At 33.0% G+C, this 21,210-nt stretch overlaps 3 protein-coding genes across 4 annotated transcripts in view; all 3 read left to right on the top strand.

The window, feature by feature from the left end:
- LOC123322616 (GTP-binding protein Di-Ras2) overlaps positions 1-21,210 on the top strand; it is a 413,354-nt gene that overhangs the window by 53,389 nt on the left and 338,755 nt on the right. The gene's annotated exons all lie outside the window — the stretch shown is intronic.
- On the top strand, positions 7,018-7,426 carry LOC123322902. The gene has a single exon (XM_044910986.1). The coding sequence runs from the start codon at positions 7,073-7,075 to the stop codon at positions 7,424-7,426; it is 354 nt and encodes a 117-aa protein (XP_044766921.1). The 5' UTR covers positions 7,018-7,072.
- On the top strand, positions 9,062-10,285 carry LOC123322895. Its single transcript, XM_044910976.1, has one exon. The coding sequence runs from the start codon at positions 9,062-9,064 to the stop codon at positions 10,283-10,285; it is 1,224 nt and encodes a 407-aa protein (XP_044766911.1).

Here is a 21,210-nt window from a genome sequence, read left to right as displayed (position 1 = left end):
TTCACATATACACCAAGTATGTATTTCCTTTTGCTAAATTTTCCAGGGTATGTGTTCAACATTTCAATGGGAACTCAATGAGAAAATTCATTAAGGAGCACATGTAATAATGCAAAATTATTTTATATACCCAGCCTTTCTGAGTTGAGAATTGAAATAATAGATTGGTTTTCAGCCCATTTCTGAGTTTGAAGGTACTTTTTGAAATATCATATTTACTAAATGTATCACGAAAAACTGAATGACTCTCCACTATCGCACTTGTTCATCAATTAGACATAGTTTATACTTATACTGTTTTCTCACATATTTCCTGAGAGTTCATCTTTACTCATCTGTCTTTCCTAAATCATGATACTTACTCAAGTAAACTCTTATATTATCAAGCAGTTTTCGTTGTCCTACTGCATTTTTTCCACAGATATATGTAGGTCAGATAATCGTATAGCGACATTTTTTCTTCTTTTCATTTAACTCATATGCCTTCAGTACTGAACTTCAGAACTAGGTATATTGCTGTTGGTGTATTTCAAATCTTAAATGTCTGCACTAACTGTTCTCGTAAACTGTATCAGATATTTTTGTGATAAATTCGATTTAATAACTCCCCAGCAAACACTGAAATGCAGTCACTGTACAAAAACTGTACTTCGTTGCTTCAATTGACTGCAGTTACGGTAATGCAATAACTGCACCAAAAAGGACAGTATATGTCCAGGTGGACTTTGCAGTTACTGTACAGTACAAACTGCATTCGACATACAGCCACAGCTGCACTTCAAAAACAGCGATGGCATCGCAATCCACTGTACAGCAAGCTGCAATTCAAATGCAGCAGTGACGTGCTAAAACTGTACAGCAAGCTGTACTTTAAATGCAGTATTCACTTTGCAAAAATTGCACTTCAAATGCAGCAGTTACGTGCTAAAACTGTACAGCAAGTTGTACTTTAAATGCAGTGGTCACTCTGCAAATACTGTACAGTTAGCTGTGTTTTATATGCAGTTTGTTCACGCAAGAACTGTACAGCAAGCTGTATTTTATATACAATAGACACTGTGCTCAAACTATACAGTAGCTGCACTTTAAATGTAGCAGTCACTGTGTTAAAACTATATCGAAACTTGCAATTACGAAACAATATTCTATTAGAGAAGTTTCCTAGTTATAAACAGAAAATCTATTCTGCAATTAGTGCAAATCAGAAATTTTCAATTTCACTTAGTATTTTTGCGGTAAGCGCAAAGGTGACTTCACGCTAATTGAGACATAGCCTACTCTTAGGGGTGGAGATTAATGAACCATAGGAGTTAGCTACGACAATCGTCGAGGCAGCGTAGATTGTGCCTGCTATAAACGCTGGTTACATAGAGGACATAGAGTAATGCGTCGCCGGTGGCGCCATCGTTTGGCGTATGCTGCACCGCAATAGACGTGTATGCTACCCTGTGATCGCAACCGTCAAGAGCAGTGATTCCATCATTTGGCTAATTCTGGTACCACCATGGTGCGATGAAGTATTCTTCTATCATGGGTATAATCCATATTTTGGTAATGAACGGAGTCTTCAATTATTGAATTAAATCTGTTTATGAAATGTCTCTTTAACCTTCATAATCGAATTTTCAACTTCTTGAAGAAGGTATATGTTTAAGTTTTAGGAATTGCTATGAATTATTATTCTAGATTCTATTATTAACTCTATATCAAATACTCCATTTTTGAAATCAAGAATTGCAAATACAGAAACTAGGCAGTCACTGTATATCAAAAACTGCGTTTTGAAAATTATCAGAATTATCCATACAGAAACTATGCAGTCACTGTACATCAAAAACTGCGTTTTGAAAATGCAGAATTATCAATACAGAAACTATGCAGTCACTGGTACATCAAAAACTGCGTTTTGAAAATGCAGAATTATCAATACAGAAACTGTGCAGTTACTGTACATCAAGAACTGCGTTTTTAAAATGCAGAATTATCAATACAGAAACTATGCAGTCACTGTACATCACAAACTGCATTTTGAAAATGCAGAATTATCAATACAGAAACTATGCAGTCACTGTACATCAAAAACTGCGTTTTGAAAATGCAGAATTATCAATACAGAAACTATGCAGTCACTGTACATCACAAACTGCATTTTGAAAATGCAGAATTATCAATACAGAAACTGTGCAGTTACTGTACATCAAAAACTGCGTTTTGAAAATGCAGAATTATCAATACAGAAACTGTGCAGTTTCAGTACAGCAATCTCTGTGCTGCATTCTGGTGGCATTTGTAGTGCAGTATTTGTACAGTTGCTGTATATTGTGTTTGTTGGGTCCGGATATAGAAGTTTCTGATGCATTATGGTTAAAACCAACGATTTCTCTACGGATCACATCATTCTGCCTAGAAATGTACATATTACCTCCAATTTCGTCTGTTTAAATCTAAATTGAAATTTGTATTCTATCTATGCCAATGCGCGCTATTGTGACGTCATTGGACGCAGCCGAGTATTCCCGATCTCCACTTGCGCCTCCTTTCCTATATCTCCTTGGTTCTAGTTACAAAAACTTGAGAAAATTATTTTATGGCCGATCGACTGCTACAAAAAATGTGAATGGAGTATAGTTAGATGCACATCTGAAATGAGTGAATGTTCATTTCTCTGGCGAGGAGTGTAAAAGCCGCAAGGCTAAATAATTAATTCATCCTCTATGACACAACAATGTGTTAAGGATAAGTCATAGAAATATTATACGATTTTATTATTGTTTAACTAGCCAGGGGGACCAGAGGGGTCTACCTTAGTAGTATAGCAATGTATGTTCTAGCTCAAATTTGACCTTGAGATATTAGAAATCGTATGAATATGGGGGCCCAGAGTAGTGGGGCGCGGAGCGCTGGGTCTCCTGAAAGGGGGTTCCATTGTGGGGGTTCAGAGATGTAGTTGTATTTTGGGGCCGTAATAAAAAAAAAGAAAAAGGGGGAAAAAAGAATCTTGAAGTCGACGGGATTCGAACCTAGGATAGTTTTATATAATCCGAATTACGAGGCGATCGCCTTATCAACGCGGCCGCGCCAGCTCGCTGATAAGGAAATTGAATTGTTGGTGATATGTTGATGACGCGATCATGGACTACACGTGCCGCCTGGGAGTACACTGAACCCTGAGATGTCACTGGGGGGTCTGAATGATGTAAAAATATTGGGGGCCCCAGAGTGTCGCCTCCAGAGTATCGCCCCCCAGTTAATTGAGTCCTGAAGGTCTGGATTGAATATATTATATTTGTGATAAATAAAACTATCTAGGTAATTCAATTTTTTTATTGTTCTATAACTACAAATGTATTTCATTTCAACTGAATATAATTATAATATGAAAAAGGTTAATGATGGCATATTCCATGGAACTTCTTCGACTTCTGATCGGAAATCATCATTTTTTCAAAACTTTTAATCATCTTCTGCTTAGTTTCATAGACTTGAATTTGTTTCTTCAGATTCTGAATATTCTTGAGGTGCTCATCTAGTCTATCCATTTCAGGTGGTAGGACAATGATACCTCAATTCTAAAGTACGTTCGTTGAATCAATCCAAGAGTCATGCGACTTGTCTAAGCCCAACCAACGAACTAAGACTTTCTTTCCTTTTCTACGAAGAACTTTTTCCACTAGAAATACATCTGAATATTTTACTTTCTGTAATTCGAACTCATAAAAAGCGCCCCTATCGGACGTCTACTGGAATCCTCAAGAAGATATGTTACAGGATTGGTTATTTGAACTTTTTTTATTTTAAAAATCTCTGTGGTCCAGTTGGGTGTGTAACCTTTCGAGAATATATGTTTGACTTTGCTGATTCTCACCATATCATTAACCTTAAATTTTCCCTTTCCAGCGACCTTAATATGGTTGTATCTAGTATTCAATAAACTCTGCTCATTATTTTTATTAACATCACATGGTTTCATTCCAATAGTACGATGTTTCGTCTGATTATATTCATTAACAATACTGGATATGCTGTCGATCCATTTGTATGTTCCATGTAAACTGAAGTATTTAAACAGTTTTTCCTTAATAGTTCTTATAACTCTTTCTGCTATAGAAGCTTTGGTTTTGGAATAGGTGCAGTAATGTATTATATCATTTTCCTTCATCAGAGATTGAAAATTTACATTAAAAAATTCCTTTCCTTGATCTGTTTGAAGATTTTTCGGTTTAACTCTGCTATCTAGCAAAATTTTCTTGAAAGCGTTCGATACTTCCACACCGGTTTTTGTTTTAAGCGCTCTCACTCGAACAAATTTACTAAAACAATCTATAACTACTAAAATATATTTAAAATTTTTATTCTCCTTCGCGTAAAGATCCATTTGCGCTAAATCAGCTTGCCATAGGTCATTTAATCCTTTAATTATTGTTCTTCTGCGAGGGAAGTTTTTGCGAATTGGTTTGTGTAGTTCTCGAACCACTTGTATTTTCTCCTTCGTATACATGAAGGGTAAATTTTTCATCTAATTGTTTGATTTTATTATTTAATTTATTTAATGCTTCTATAACCTTATCTTGAAATGCGTTTAATTTATCTTCCTGGGACTTCAAATATACATCAAGTTCTAGTTTCTGATAGTATTCGTGCGAAAGTGAAGACAATGTTTGATTGCTTCGCCTTAATTCTTGTTCGAAATACTCAAACCTCTCTTTAAGATTTTCATCAAATGTCTGTTGTTTAATGTCAAAATTAACTAATCTATTATTAACTTCACCCTTAAATTGATGAAAAATCAGTCCTAACTTCCCGAATTCTGCGGTATTTAATTTGATTTGATTATGTATTGTATCGAATTGAATATCTACATATTCCTTATTAGCGCTATCGGAATCGGCAAGAGGTTTACCAACATTACATAATTTGCGGTTACCGAAATCAAAGTCACCATCTGCGGTTCGCAGAAAGATAGGGATAGTTGATTGAATATTTCTTAATTTACTTCTATGAGAAGAACGTCCGAACTTATCGAGAGACATATTGAATTTATCACTTTGCTCTCAATGCAATTCAATATATAACTTTTTCTTTTCGAAGCTCTTCGACTATTGACTCTATTTCATTATCAACAGATGTATTTCCGGCAATTTTGGACGCATATAGTAACCGAAGTCTACTAACAATTTCGTTTACATCATTCCAATAAATATACTCAATAGGTTTTTCGGTGAATGACATTAATCCATGTCCAGTTGATGGTTTTATGATTTCACGATATTTAAATCCTTTATTCGCTTTAACAGGATTATTAGAATCGAATTTTCTCCTATGAACATTAGTCATTTTCAGTATTTTACGATAATTTTCTAAATCAGATTTATTATACTCTTGTGGCTCTTTTTTAAAGAGCAAATTATAAAGCCCATCTGTACCACTAAACCTTTCATTACCAATTAGTAAGTCGCCAGTTTTCTGATGAAAGACTACAGTTGTTTTACCTAAGGTCCATTTTGAAAGTTTATGATTATATTTAGGTCCGTAAGCATGATCATAGTTATCACGTTGTGTTAACGCCGAATAAACATAATCTCTGACCCTTTCTGGATATTGTTCCAAATAAGTTTCGGCATTATTGAAATTGCTCAATTCATTTAGAAACTGTTCAGATTCATTATTATCTCCATCGATAAAAACTGAATCATTTCCTCTATGGTCTTTATCATCATCACCATCATCATCATTTTTTGATGTAACAATTTCTTTTGTAGGTAAAAAATTCACTAGTTGACGTTTCAAACCAGTTTTTTGAGGTTTATTGAATTTCAATTTTGGTGTAAATGGCGAGGGCACTTCTTCTTCTTCTTCGTCATGCGTTTCAATCTTATTGACTTTCTCTTCTTCTTCTTCTTCGGGTGAACGGAAATGTGATGGCTTCATAATGGTACTCATTCTCTTATATGGTTGAAAAGATATCTCCTGAGTTCTTTTACGAGGAAAAACTCTATTATCTGGTGTTGAAGAAAATTGTGGTTCTGAAATCTTCTCTAGTACTTGTAGATTCTTCAAATCAGTAGTATTCTGGTTAACAGACTTTTTACCAAGTTCATCTTCTATACGCTTGAGTTGTTTTGTTATTGGAGTATATAGCCTTTCCAAAGTTTCATCACCCTCAATTTTTCCAAGTTTAAGTCCAGCATGTTTTTTCTTAATATTCTGAATGAGTTGTTGAATAATAATTTTCCTATTCCGAGCTGATTTGATCTTCATGTTGGAATGCATCGCATACGAATGAATATTAATCATCTAGTGCTATATATTTATCGAACCCCAATCGATAACGACCATTGTTCAAATCAAAGTCTTTAACAATTACCAAAAATCCAAAATTGTCATTCCAACAGATTCCACAAATTTTTTTAAATTCATCATATGTCATATCCGGTCACACATGTTCATTGAATATATGTTTAAGATTTACATCATCTTGTTTGAATATGACCAATATATTCGCATTATCTCTTATTATGTGTTTTTTGGCTGCAACATATGTCTGACATAAAAATGCTACATCTATCGATTTATGTCTACCCATAGCATAGTATGATTTAATCTTATCTTGATTTTCACCTAAGACATCGTCAAAAATAAAAATAGAATTTGCTTTCGCATCGTTTGGTTCGTCAATTTCAGCATTCTCCTTAAATGGGAAATACCCCACTCCAGGCACTTTATTTAAAATATGTTCTAAAATCTGGTATTTCGGCTGGTAGAGACTTTTTGAGTAAATATAGACATTTTCAAAATTCAAACCATTTAAATCGAAAATTAAACTCAATAACGCATTTGACTTTCCACAACCACTTGGACCAGCAAATATGAATCTACAACTGTTTGGAAAGAGATCACCATGTTTTCTCCTTTTTTCAAATTCATATTTATCATCCAGATAATCAAAATTAACAACTGGGAGCACCGTTTGATGTTCAATTCGTATTTTCGCCATTACTAAGCAGAAATCCATATAGATGATGAATATATAGGACTATAAATATTGAATTCATTATGTAATATTGTCATTATTATGTTATCATTCGGAGGTGGAGGTTTAGTGAATTCAATAATTAATAAATTACCTTTCGAGTTACATTTGCCTGGATATCATTATTGTGGCCCTGGAACAAGACTTTCAGAACGTCTTGCTAGAAACGATCCGGGTATAAATAAACTTGATGAAGCTTGTAAGGAACACGATATAGCTTATTCCAAACATACGGAATTGTCTGATAGACATATTGCTGATAAAATATTAGAAGACAAAGCTTGGGAACGAGTGAAGTCCAAAGACGGCACATTTAAGGAGAAAAGTGCTGCCTTGCTAGTCACCGGAGCAATGAAAATGAAACGAAAGATGGGTACCTATGGGTCTTCGGAATAGACAAAAATCTTTCAGAAGTTTTGTCTTGAAACCAACTCATAAAATTTTAAAGAAATCAGGGGGCAATGATTTGAGAAAATCAACGTTGATCGCCCTCAAAACAGCTCGAACTGCAATTAAGAAAGCAGGTGGAAAGAAAAATATTAAAATTCGCCGAATCATACCATTCGAATCAAAATCCGGTGGAATTCTACCACTCATACCCATATTCGCAGGACTGTCAGCATTAGGAACCATGTTAGGTGGAGCTAGCGCTGTTGCCAAAACGGTAATTGATGCTAATAATGCTAAGAAAAAACTGGAAGAAGATCAGCGACACAACAAAGCGATGGAGTCCATAGGACATGGACTTTTCATAAGAAAATCCAAACGTGGATTTGGTTTATATATTAGAAAACAGTCAAAAAACTAGATGAGCTACCCAAACGTGCCCTTTATGATTATGAAATCGAATCTTTTGCGACAGAAATGAAAATAAAACATTTCCGAGGTGTTTTCATGAGAAATACATTACCAAAATTCCCAAAGAAGAATGAATGTGCAATTCTCAATTTAGATTCAGTTGAGGGTCCTGGAACGCATTGGGTGGCATATAGAAAGTATGGTAATGAAGTTGAATATTTTGATAGTTTCGGAAATCTCAAACCTCCCAAGGAACTAATTCATTATTTAAAATCCTGCAAAGTGAAGTACAATAGAGATACTTATCAACAATTCAATACATCCAATTGTGGTCATTTATGTTTGAGATTTCTGATTCAATAAATTAATATGATTGAAGAGATTTTTCACAGTATATCAATCATGTCGATGTTGTTCACACTCAAAAATCGATCATCAATTTTATCGATTGATTTCGCTGTTCCCATAGAGCTGAACAGTAATTTCAACTATGGTTTGGCTTTGATAGGATTCTATACATACAACACTATCCCGAATGTTGAAAAATATAATAAATTATATTATTCCGTGGATGGTGAAGATAAAGTCTTGACCTTTCCTATTGGAACTTATGAGATATCAGATATGGAGGAATTCATTAAAAGAAAACTCGAACTAGAAACTGGAAATAAAGAGGAATCTCCATTATTCTTCTTGAGACCTAATAATAATACTTTAAAGTGTGAAATATTTCATGAAAAATATGGAATTGACTTTCGACCGGAGGACTCTATTGGTGCCCTATTAGGATTTTCATCTAGGCTTCTCAAGGCAGGACAAGTTCATGAGTCAGATTTACCAGTGGATATCATCAAAGTTCGAACAATAAATATTGATTGCAACTTGATAGAGGGTTCATTTATCAATGAACTCCCATCTCATTCACTTTATGAATTTGCGATTAATAGTGATCCTGGTTACGGAGTGAACGAGATCCCCAACAAGGTGGTATACTTACCTGTAACAACACATCGAATACATAATATCACAGTGAAAGTTCTTGATCAAGACGGTGAATTGGTGAACTTTCAAGGCGAGGAGATAATTTTGAGATTACAATTGAAACGATGCTCTTAGTCGTTCCATATAAATATCAAACTACATACTACAATCAATCAGTTGATAAACAACAACTATCAAAACCACACAAACATCTTTCTCACGAAAATTGGATTTTCCTACAATCAATTGGTCATGTTGTCCAATCACGTTTTCAACCTCTATCAACCCGTAAACACCGATGAATCTATAGTAAAAATCGAAAGTCGAACCTATTTGCCATTCGTTAAATCCTTCAATCATTCCGATGTCATTGAAATCACGATAAATCGAACAGACTGTTGGCTTTTGATGCATGATGCTGCTATCATTATCAAAGGAAAAGTACAGAAAACAAAAGGCAATGGAGATGTTAAACTAGTTCAAAATGCTGGAGCATTTCTCTTCGATTCAATTATTTATGAACTCTGCGGTATGGAGATAGAGAATGTTCGAGATCCAGGTATTATATCAACAATGCGAGGATACCTAATTTATGAGGAGGATGATTCAAAACTACTCGAAACGGGAGGATGGAACTACCCGAAAACACCAACTGTGAACACAGATGGAAGTTTTATATTCAGAATACCAGTCCACCATTTATTCAACTTTTTCAAAGATTACCAAATGGCTATGTGTGGTAAGCAAACGTTCCGATTCTTCAGAGCACAAAGTGATCATAATGCGATAAAAATAACATCGTCGGATCCTAAGGATCATACAGAAGCAAAAATCACCATTGATAGTATGGAATTGAAGGTGAAACATATTTATCCGAATGATATTATCAAGATGGATTTATTGAATGCTATAAGGTCTAATAAACCTATATTAATGCCATTCAGGAAGTGGGAGATTCATGAATTACCATCATTACCATATGGGGGTAATAAGGAGATTTGGGCTGTTAAAACATCTACAGAAATCGAGTGTCCAAGATTCATAATTTGTGGGTTTCAAACTGATAAGAAAAATAAAAGTTCTGAGGACATAACTGAATTCAATCATATAAATATAACAGATATTCGAGCATTATTGAATTCGGACATCATTCCGCAAGAAAATTTACGTTTGAATTTCGATAAGAATGAATATGCTGAAGCTTATCAGAATTACACTCAATTTGCTCAGAGTTATGGAATTTTCAAGAAATCCCCACTCCTGACCTTCAGCGAATTCAAAGAAAAGCCTGTTTTTGTACTGGACTGTTCCAGAAGAGATCAGACGTTCAAAGCTACAACAATTGATGTGAAACTAGAAATAGAGTCCTCGAAGGGATTTCCAAATAATACAAGAGTTTTATGTATTATAGTACATGACTGCATTATAGAATTTAAACCTCTAACAGAAGAAATTAAAAAAATTACTAATTTCTAAGAAAAATGCGTATAATCATATGTGATATTCAAGGGCTTTCGATAGATGGAGAATTCTGTGTTAAGGAATTATCATTTGTATTGTGGGATAAAATATCTCATTTCATTATGATGCCTCCAAAAGAATTTTCATCTCTAAGTGACAAAGATAAGAGAACTGTTAAATTTCTTGAGAAAAAACTCCATGGGTTAAGATATACCTCCGGATACATCGAATATGGAAAGTTACCAGAGATTTTAAAGAGTATTTTACAAAGTGGAGATATCATTTACGTGAATGGACATCAGAAGCATGATTTTTTAAAAAACATAATGATAGGAAGAGAAGTGCAAGTACTCAATGTGGAAGAGCACGGATGGACCCCACCAAAATTCGAGAAGAAACCTCCAAAGTGTATGAGTCACATACTCGATCAATGTATGTGCACTCTTACGGCCGTTTTCAATAACCTATCTATCCATCAAAACGGTGGATAGATAGATACTAGGGATAGACCGATCTATCCTTTTGTGCTTGTTTACGTTTCAATATTCTATCTGCAGATAGCGATTCTTACTGGCCGCAGCGATCTATCCCTTCCTCTGAAATGAGGTCAGATTGACAACCAGAGATAGGAACTTTCATTATATATTCGCCTATCTGCGTTTCAAAGAAATTTGAAGTAAACCATCGATTGTAAAAATTATCTCCGGTAGTTCAGTTTTTTGATCTGTCGAGTTCGAGCAGTAAGGGGTAGAGATAAGCATTGGAAATTGTTATCAGGGTGCATTTCAGTGCTGTTTTCTTGACAATTGAATTGTAATTAACTTTGAAAAATGGATTATTTGAGTAGCGACGACAGCGACATGGAATTATTAGAGATGGTTGATGAGAAGAAAGTGAATCGGAAGAGACCATAATACAAAAAGTCTATAAAGCACGAGTTGATTACATGATTATTTTGAATGATTACGAGTTCACATGTAGAATTCAACTGAGCAAAGGTGCTGTGAGTGAATTATTGGATTCAATTAGTCCATATTTGAGGGCGCAAATGGGGAAAATTGAAACCGAAGAGTTGAAGGATTCGGTCAATCGTCTCCAACTCTCCTCTTTCAATTTATTGTTGGTAGCATTAATAGCTCTACTGGTAATAACCCCATCAGCTGCTACAAATTCTACCAAACGCATGGCCTTCCTTTAGTCATTGGTTTTGATTTAGGCTGAAAAACTAATTGCCTTCAGAACTTGAAATTAATGAAAAATGAATATCGATAACAACGGCGCTTTTATTTGAAGGTACTTACGGTTGAGGAATTCATTTTCAAGTATTGCGTGGTTCAGAATCTCGACCAACAATTATTGTGATGTATTTATTGCCGTATGCACCTTTCATTGAACGACGTTTAAGCACAGAATCTCTATGGGAAAAAAAGACTCGTTCAATGAAACGGTGCATACGGGTATGTAGTCATACACACGATTAACCTTTTATACATAATCTTCAAATATTTACACTTTCTAGTTTCTAACACACTCCAATATCTCAAACACTAGAAATGAATTAATAATGTGAGGTCTTATATTAGTGTTCTGTGCTCTGAGCTAAGTAGATCCCTATCTATCCTTGCCTTGAGATAGATAACGTCAAACCATAAATTGTGAAATGCAAACCATAGATAGATAACTACAAGGATAGATAGGCAGACAAACTGGAGATAGCGATCTATCCCTTATCTTGGATAGGTTATTGAAAACGGCCGTTAGTAATTGCGATGATTTATATCGATGGGTGTGTATGTTCCTACCGAAAGTTACATTAGTTAGTAGGCATCTCGAGTATAATGAACGCAACAATGGATAACCCAGAAGCTGTTAAAATAAATTTGGATAAATGGATGACGAATGTTTTTAAAAATGTTAATAGATTTAAAAATTTAAAATGTAAACCACGCTATATTCATCTTGTGGAATGTATTGATACAAATTAATTTTCAGTTATTTCATTATCATTATGTCTATCATGTATGAATTATGAAAATAAAATAGAAAACTTAAAAAATAAAAATAAATAAAAAATAGATTTTGTTGAAGAATACCTCAATTGAAAATATCAATGTCACTTTCATAATCAAAGAATAAAACCACAAATATTAGACTTTACGGAAGATCTACAGTTCACTCGAAGATAAGATTATACCTCCTCCATAGAGAGCTATAGAGTATATACCCCTAGGTAATATAGATTTCAAAAAGGATTCCATCCATATTTATCAGAGACCGAATAATGAAATCGGACTATTCCATCATAATGAGTTTTATAGAATTGATTCGAGCAGTTTTGGGGTGATACAAAGTCATGAATATAATTGGATGGGTCTCCCACGTAGTGTGATAGTTCATGGGGTATTGAATACCTATAAAGGTAAAACATATATCTTTTATAATAATTTTTATTGTGCTGAAATTGATGAATGCAATTTATCAAGGAAATCCATGAAATATATTAGTGAAATATTCCCAACAATTTTTCATCAGTATTCAGATATATCGATGGAACGATCTATTTTCATTAATGATAATATGATATATGAATTCAATGAATTTCTAAACAGAGCAACTGGATCATATAAATTTGAAATGGAGACACTTCTGAAAATACCATGTCAGTCAGACGGATTACTGAAGCAATTGAAAAATCTTTTGAGTATGATCATAACAAATCAAATCATTATCAGTAACACCAATTAGATGGAGTGGGGATGATGATATATAAATATGATTTTTTAAACGACTTCGATCAGTACTAGAACGTCAAAACTGTTAAAATGGACGTGTATGATTTCAATAAATCTAAAAGGTTTTATAGTTATCTCTGTCAAGAACTACATCTTGCTCTGTTATATCATGATAGTGAAAAATTCTCAAAAGTTTTGAATGATCTGGGATTATTTACACCAACAACAATTTTTCGTGAACTGGTGTTATTTGGAGCACCACAGACTATAATAAGTCAAGTGTTTCAACACAAAAAAAATAATGATTCATTTATTGAAGATATTAAAGAATCTTTCAAAAAAGATGAAATGACATTGAATGAAGTGAAGCTAATCTTGAATAATTTTGATAGTGTTTCATCCTATGATTTGATGAATATTCAGATGCTGTTGAACGGGTCATCCAAAAACATGACAGATTTTCGAAAATGTTATTCCACAAATAATATTTGGGGTGGATATAAAAAATTGAATTCATTTCTGGATGAAATGGTTAGCTTAGCAGCATATTGTGGGAATTTCATAACAATTTATCATATGCTGATGGAATTCAAGAATTGTGAAATCAATTTCGAATTTGATCCTGAGAACAATGAGAACCACAAGAAGATCCTAAGTATGGTTGATGAAGGGATATCAGGAGGTTTAATGGGTGATGATTATGCTGGGAATATAAGACCTACACAAAAAACGTATTATTATGAATTTATCAAAAACTTCTTATGTCAGAGAAATGATGTATTTTTATGATAATAAAAAGGAAATGCTATAGAATAATTCCCCCACCTCAACAATCTCAAATCACATGACTCTTGGATTGATAAATCAAATCGATTGTAAAACCTAGCAAAAATTTCAATTGTGAGTTTGACTTCGAGTGATCAATATGTATAAGAGTGAATTTCATCCGATAAACTATGATAGTTTATTACTGGATGTGGAAAAATCGTTCATTTTGAATATAAATATCCCGATGATTGAACATACCATTGATTTTGGATTGAGTAGTTTGAGAAATTTCGAGCCATCAGTGAAGATATCAACAAACGAAGCGTCTTTACTCCACGACAGAAAGTTATCAATATCCTTCGATATTCTACAATGGAGATAATGTTCATTGAAATTCTCAACTTAAATGGAGAAAATGACATTAGATATGTGGATGATATTTCTATAATAAACACAACTGTGAACGGTTTCAAAATTATACAATTATGTAGGAATGATAATTTTATATATTTAATTGGTGATGAGGTGACTAAGATACTAGAAATCAATAAAAATTCAATAAAGAAACGTTTTGACATATTAGTGAATCTCAATTTTTCATCTCATTATAGGAATTTTCTATGTGTCATGAATGATATCAGAAAAAATAGTTCTGAGTCGATTGTAAAATTAATTGAAAATTTTTGTAACCTCAATCCCTCAATTGAGAATGTAATACTGAACGAATGTTTTATTTTATATAAAGATAAAATACTTTACGACATGGAAACAATGTAGAAAGGGTTATAATAAAACAACTTCCAATTAATTTCAATGTTTTTTTTTTATTCAAAATATAATCAGAAATAGTTAACGTCGTCATCACCATCATTATCAGAAAAATCATGAAAGCTTTCAGACATAAGGTCAGGAACCTCTAGTTTCCAGTACAAGTAGTGAAAGCGTGGATATATTGATAACAGAAATTTAATTAATGCTAAATATTTCAAGGGTGGTGGATTATACACTATTAAATCTTTATAAGTTTTGTCATCATCGTTTTTATAAGTATGACATTTGCTGAAGTAAATATCGATTAACATAGATTCTTTTATTATTAACGCTTTCCTCTCTATATGACATGAACAATTACGACTCAAGCGTTCAAATATACTCAAATATAACTTGAATCCATCCGTTCTCTGATTACACTGATCGACAAAATTATAGCTTTTTTCTCCCACCTAAGGAAAATATATATATTTTTAATCTTCGTAGCCAAGGTATAAACGCACGATAAATAAAAAGTGGAAGTTAGCTCCTGTTGTTTTTTAATAATTATATTCATGATTTTTAACAAAAACAATGCATTATAATATTTGCAATGGTGTAAAAGATTCCGATCGCTTAGATCTTTTGTCTTTTCTGCTGTAGGACGACTCCAGTATTTCTCTAACGATGGACCAACAATAATCAGCGAGCATAGAGGGTTCCCCTTTGCCTTGGTTGCGTTTTTCGAATGACGCGATGTCTTGATGGAATCGCTCTCCATGCTCGTCACTTACGGCTCCCATATTTTGTGGAAAGAAATTAATATGTGATTGCAAAAAGTGTATTTTTAAGCCCGTTTGCAACAGCCGAGAATTCTCTAGAGAATTTGGTCGAAAATTCATGCGCCGTGAATTATATACCGTTGTATACGCACTTTCGGTAGAATTTTCTGTTCAGTTGCATACAAAATAATCTCTGCCGTTTTCTTGCGAGAATTTTGTAGAGAATTCTCCAGAGAATTCTCGGCTGTTGCAAACGGGCTTTAAGGACATGTTGCATCCCATTTTTTGATTAGCCTGTAACATCGTTTTGACAATATTTACATATTGCGGAGATTTGTGATTGCCAAGAAAATTTTTGGTCACTTCTACAAAGGACAACCAGGCTTCTTTTTCGAAGTCATTCAATGCTGCCAAAAACCGAATTTGTTTCAATAGTTTGTTTATTTTATAAAGTATCGTAGGGTACAGAAGTGCGAACATTGACAATTCACGCATGTCTTTTATTTTGATAACGGGAACTAAACAAACGTAAGTACTATTATTTTTGTAATAAGGTGAGGAATACCTAACGAAAAAAATATAAATCTCTTAGGTGGGACATGTTGCATCCCATTTTTTGATGAGCCTGTAACATCGTTTTGACGATATTTACATATTGCGGAGATTTGTGATTGCCAAGAAAATTTTTGGTCACTTCTACAAAGGACAACCAGGCTTCTTTTTCAAAGTCATTCAATGCTGCCAGAAACTGAACTTGTTTCAATAGTTTGTTTATTTTATAAAGTATCGTAGGGTACAGAAGTGCGAACATGGACAATTCACGCATGTCTTTTATTTTGATAACGGGAGCTAAACAAACGTAAGTACTATTATTTTTGTAATAAGGTGAGGAATACCAAACAAAAAAAATATAAATCTCTTAGGTGGGAGAACCCTTGTTGAATAGTGTTATCAAACAATGTAGAATAACACATGACTTTTACTGTAATAAAGATTTCGTCTATGGAAATACTGTATGATATTGGTATAAACGTTTCCTCAGAGTCATCATCATAATCCTGGCTATCATCAGAATATTCATCCTGACTATCATCATCATCAGAATGCCACCTCTCAGAGTTTTCATGGAACCATTCTCTCATTACCAGACGATGAGGTCCCACTATCCATATTTCAATTTCATCTAATGTCTGAATTAACCCTTGTAAATATAATACAGTTTTCCCAACGATCATCCATTCTTTGACCGGAAGTTCAGTCAATTCGTTGTATTGATTCAATAATTTTATTTTGAACTGGTCGGTTAATTGAGGTTGGAAGGAAAATGTCCTCTCTATAGCTGACATAGTATACTTCAGCATTCTATCCTCACCCTTATTTTCTAAAAACTAAACTATTTTATAGTGTCCCCACGGAAGTGAATGATGGTTTTCTGTTATAAAACGTTTTGTATCAGTTCTACATAGAGCCACTTTTTCTTGTTCCATTGAATAAACCCGATGATTTTCAGATATTATGTTTCTTTGAGTTATGATTTTACTTTGTCCATCAAATAGACAATTCAAATAATCATCAAATGAAATAACTTTCTTAACTACCCCCTTTTTAATTCCCTTCGCTTTTTTAGTGATATTATTGTTTGAATCAATTTTGAAAGAATACATTTTAGAGCGTAATCCAACAAACTCGCTCATTATAGCACCATTGTTCTCATCTTTCATGAGCCCTGGAACCTTTTTATTTACACGAGGAATATCATAAATATTGCTATCTGGATAATCTGAAGTATCAAAATGGGTGAGACAATCAAGTTTTATTAATTGATATGGATCTTGATCTCGAATTTCATAAATTAATGAATCAGTATCTACATATAATAGTGAAGAGTCGTTGAATTTAGTGAGAGTATAATTATAATGAAAGTCGTATAAACAAGTTTTTGAAATATCTAGTACGGCAGAACCAATATACACAGGTTTATTGAAGATCAAATTAACTTTTTTCATTTCAATTGCCAATAAATTTTCCCCAAATATTATTCTTCCCTTAAAATGGGGGCTACTTATGAGATTTTTGGCGCCATAACGACCTCCCCATTTGTTCACTATTTTAACTATCCTATGTTTGCGTATGTTTCCCATTGTCTTACCAAATACGGCATTATTCATTAGTTTGTAAAGATTCTTTTCAAAATCGTTCGAAGCCTTCATTCTAAGCTCGGTATTGAGATCAATATAAGATTTAAGCCATGCTGATTGTTTGAATTTTAATACCCTATGGATTTTAGTGAGAACCATTCCGTTTCCTAAGGCCTGTTTCAAATTTCTATAATGTAAAATATATTTCTTCTTATCATATAATGTTGTTAACAATTTAGTTAATTTTGAACCTGGAGGTACTCGATTTTCCGGACAAAATGGTAAATCTGAATGTATATCATGTAGGTGTTTTGGATATTCCAGATCAACTTCTAAAAAATACCCTTCTGGAGCATTATCTGGAATTTGTATCACATCAATATTAGTGTTAGTCCACTCAAATTCATCATATGGAAGAAACTGACTCATTGCCCAACCATAGAGATTATTAACATCAAAGTAAATTATATATGATGATAACTTTTCAGAATCAAATGTAGTCATATACTTATTATTTGCCTTCGCATATCGATTAGAACACTGACTTATTCCACCTCTTATACTCTCTTCAATAAATAATATCATATCGATATCCTTGATAATTTGTAATTTCATTGATGTATATTTCAACATACAATCAAACGTAAACCCCGGGAGTGTATAATACCAAGCTGGATCTAATCCATAAGTTGTATGACAACTTACACGAAATTGTTCAAATATATCAGCTAATAAAAGGACATCTGTTTTAAGATATAAATTGGAATAGTCTAATAAATTTTTACAATCAAAAATTGACCAGACTTGTTGAGCATGTGAATATTCCTCATCAGTTATATCTTCATCATTCAATTTATTATAAAATTTTTCTCTAGATGGGAGTGTAGTCTCTGTCAATTTTTCAATACTATCAATGTAATCATAGGGATAAATACCTTTTCTAGTAAGCAATTTATAGTGTTTAGCAGTTAAATTTGGAAAATGTGAGTATAAATTAATGAATGAGTCAGGTTTCAAGTAGGTTGCTAACATTTCAAGAGATGATTCCATAAATCGAATACTATCAATAAACCTATATTTAATTTGATGTCCCTCAAGATGAACTGTGAACGAAATATACTTTTCTTTATTCAATGGTAACACTGATATCTTAGCAAATTGAGAAAAATTTCTTATTAAGAAATGAGAGTCATAACCGCTTAAATTGTGGAAGACAACTGGTATCATAAATGATTTTTTATATTGTAAATTACATATCTTATGAGCCTGTCCTCTTATTTCACCCGTGAAATGATCATGATCTATTACAGATTCATCTCCAGCAGTAAATGACCTCTCACATATATGGCACAAATCAGACATTCCATTTTTCGGATATGATTTCATAGGTTTTATGTTCTTTATTTCAATATTCAATTTATTTGCTTTCATCTCTAATTCATCATTGAACCATTTCATACAATTTTCACCAGTATAACTGTTATAAAATGATTGAGATGAATCATGATTACATTTTAAGTAATAACCCACACTCATAGGTATATGCTCCTGATACTTAAATGACTTTGAAAATGTAGTTGAAGATGAATTATGTTTCTTCAAATATGATTCAAAATCCGCATAAATTATATATGGAACTTTTTGTTTGTATACCTAATTTTTGAATTCAATATATGAATCAATAGGAAATTTGATCAATGAGGGATCATGTTTCATGCAATATTTCTTATGCTCATTTAAATTGTTTTCAGTGAGGAAATAGTTTGAACACAGGTCACAAATATACTTTTTCTTCGTATTTTTCGAAAGTTTTGAGGAAACAAGGCGAGATAAATTTTTGATTAGCACATAATGATATTTAATGGGTGTATCATCATGATCGTCATAATCAATTTCGCTATTTTCAGGAACGTATTTATCCTGAATGAGAAGTAAGTTGAAATGTCTATCGAAATTTATTTGTGTGGATATACGTGTAGGCACAACCTCGAATTTATTCTTATTCAATTGTAGCGAAAAAATATTCACTGATAAATTATTAATTTTCTCGAATTTATGAATATCTCTAATGCTCATTGGAAATTTTATATCTTGACAACTAAGAACATTTTTGAAATATGGATAAGATTTCACACGATCACAATTTTTCTCTCTAGGATGAAGTCCAGCAACAATACTCCAAGCGAAACAAGCATTATCATAATTTTTGATATTAATACAAGCCTTTCGACGTTTGATCTCATCGGGCAACTCAATATATGAGCTACCATTCCCCATTTCAAATTTATTAATATTAACTTCAATTGATATAAAAGAATGAAGTGCGTAACCGCTGTCTTTTTCTTGAAATTCTTCTAATTTTTTTAGGATTTTATCTAATATGAGCTCTGATAAAAGTCGGTCAAGATCGCAACCAGAATCAACAATGAAATTTTCTGATTTAAAGTATTTGAAATCTAGTATTTCAGAATCTCCAGATTTTTTTATGAACTCACCACAAAAAGTTGTATTCATTTTAATCATATTCAGTTTTTTCAATAGATTTTTCAATCTTCTTTCAATGAGAACAATGGCATCTACGAAAAACTCATTTATTTCAATATGTTTCAGATTTATAATAACTCCAGTTCTGACTCTACCAGTAAAGGTTGATTGAACATCTTCCCACTTTACCCTACGAGAACGTCTATTCCGTAAATCACCCCCTTTTTTAGATGAAACCATTCGTTGTTAAATTGTTTTATATCGTTTCAAATGATTTATGTTATTTTGAATTTTGAATTTATGACTATAAATATTTGTTTTTTTCATCATCTTGTTGTATAATTTTATGTGATTATTTATAAGAACAATCCATCTGAGCTTACATTTCAAAGATTTAATTTTTTCTAAATACCTGAATGCTCTATGAAAAACTGATATAGAATCATCATTTACCTCCATGGCGACGACTTCTAACAATTTTATTCTTCACTGAATTCGAAATTTGATACAGGATACTTCGTTCCAATATCCTTCACACCTGTGAATTTTAGAAAGATCTTCCCCTCATTCAATTGATCCAGGCACTCCTTCACAGTATCGGTAGCTCGTTTCGGTAGGAAGACTTTATTTTTCTCCAGCTCTAAGAGTATGGTCTTCCCATAACGAGTTTTCAACAGGCTCGCCTTTAAAATACGAAATTTCTCTCCAAGTGGTAAGTCTCGGAGCTTGATTGTAGATTTCTCTGAATAAAAACATGCTGTATTTACTCTTTCGAAATCCATTTTTCTGGATATCTTGAATTGAGAAGAAAAAAATTTATAGAAAAACATTTTAGAATATTTTAAAATTTTACTCACCTAGATCACTATTGCACTAACTTGAGACGAATGATTGAAAACGTCGAATGATTGAAAACGTCGAATGTTATCTGTTTTTATAACTTCTTCATACCAGAGAAGGAAAAATATCTTCCATTTCCTTTATTTTTATTGCGGGAATAGGACAAATTACAATATGTCAGGTTTTCTTCATCCTGCATTGTAACAAGAAAATTCTTCGGTTGTAAAACGATGCCAGCTTCCTGTTTAAATTCTGCCAATGTTTCACTCGGTGGTATGTGATTGTATCGTATATGCGGTGTAGTGTGTCGTATAAACCAATATCTCCCATTATATCGATATAATCTTCCATTTTCTTGATTCAGAACCACATCCTCATAATCTTTTGGAACATCACAAACATCGGATATTATGACATTTACATTTTCGAAGCAGAAAAATATTTTT

The sequence above is a fragment of the Coccinella septempunctata genome, chromosome 1 (genome assembly GCF_907165205.1).
Source record: "Coccinella septempunctata chromosome 1, icCocSept1.1, whole genome shotgun sequence".
In the NCBI taxonomy this organism is placed as follows: domain Eukaryota; kingdom Metazoa; phylum Arthropoda; class Insecta; order Coleoptera; family Coccinellidae; genus Coccinella; species Coccinella septempunctata.
The sequence above is the reverse complement of the archived record's forward strand: the minus strand, read 5'-3'. Positions and strand labels throughout refer to the sequence as shown.

Coding starts and splice junctions, on each gene's coding strand:
- LOC123322902 (XM_044910986.1), top strand. CDS start 7,073: ATGTTATCATTCGGAGGTGGAGGTTTAGTGAATTCAATAATTAATAAA.
- LOC123322895 (XM_044910976.1), top strand. CDS start 9,062: ATGTTGTCCAATCACGTTTTCAACCTCTATCAACCCGTAAACACCGAT.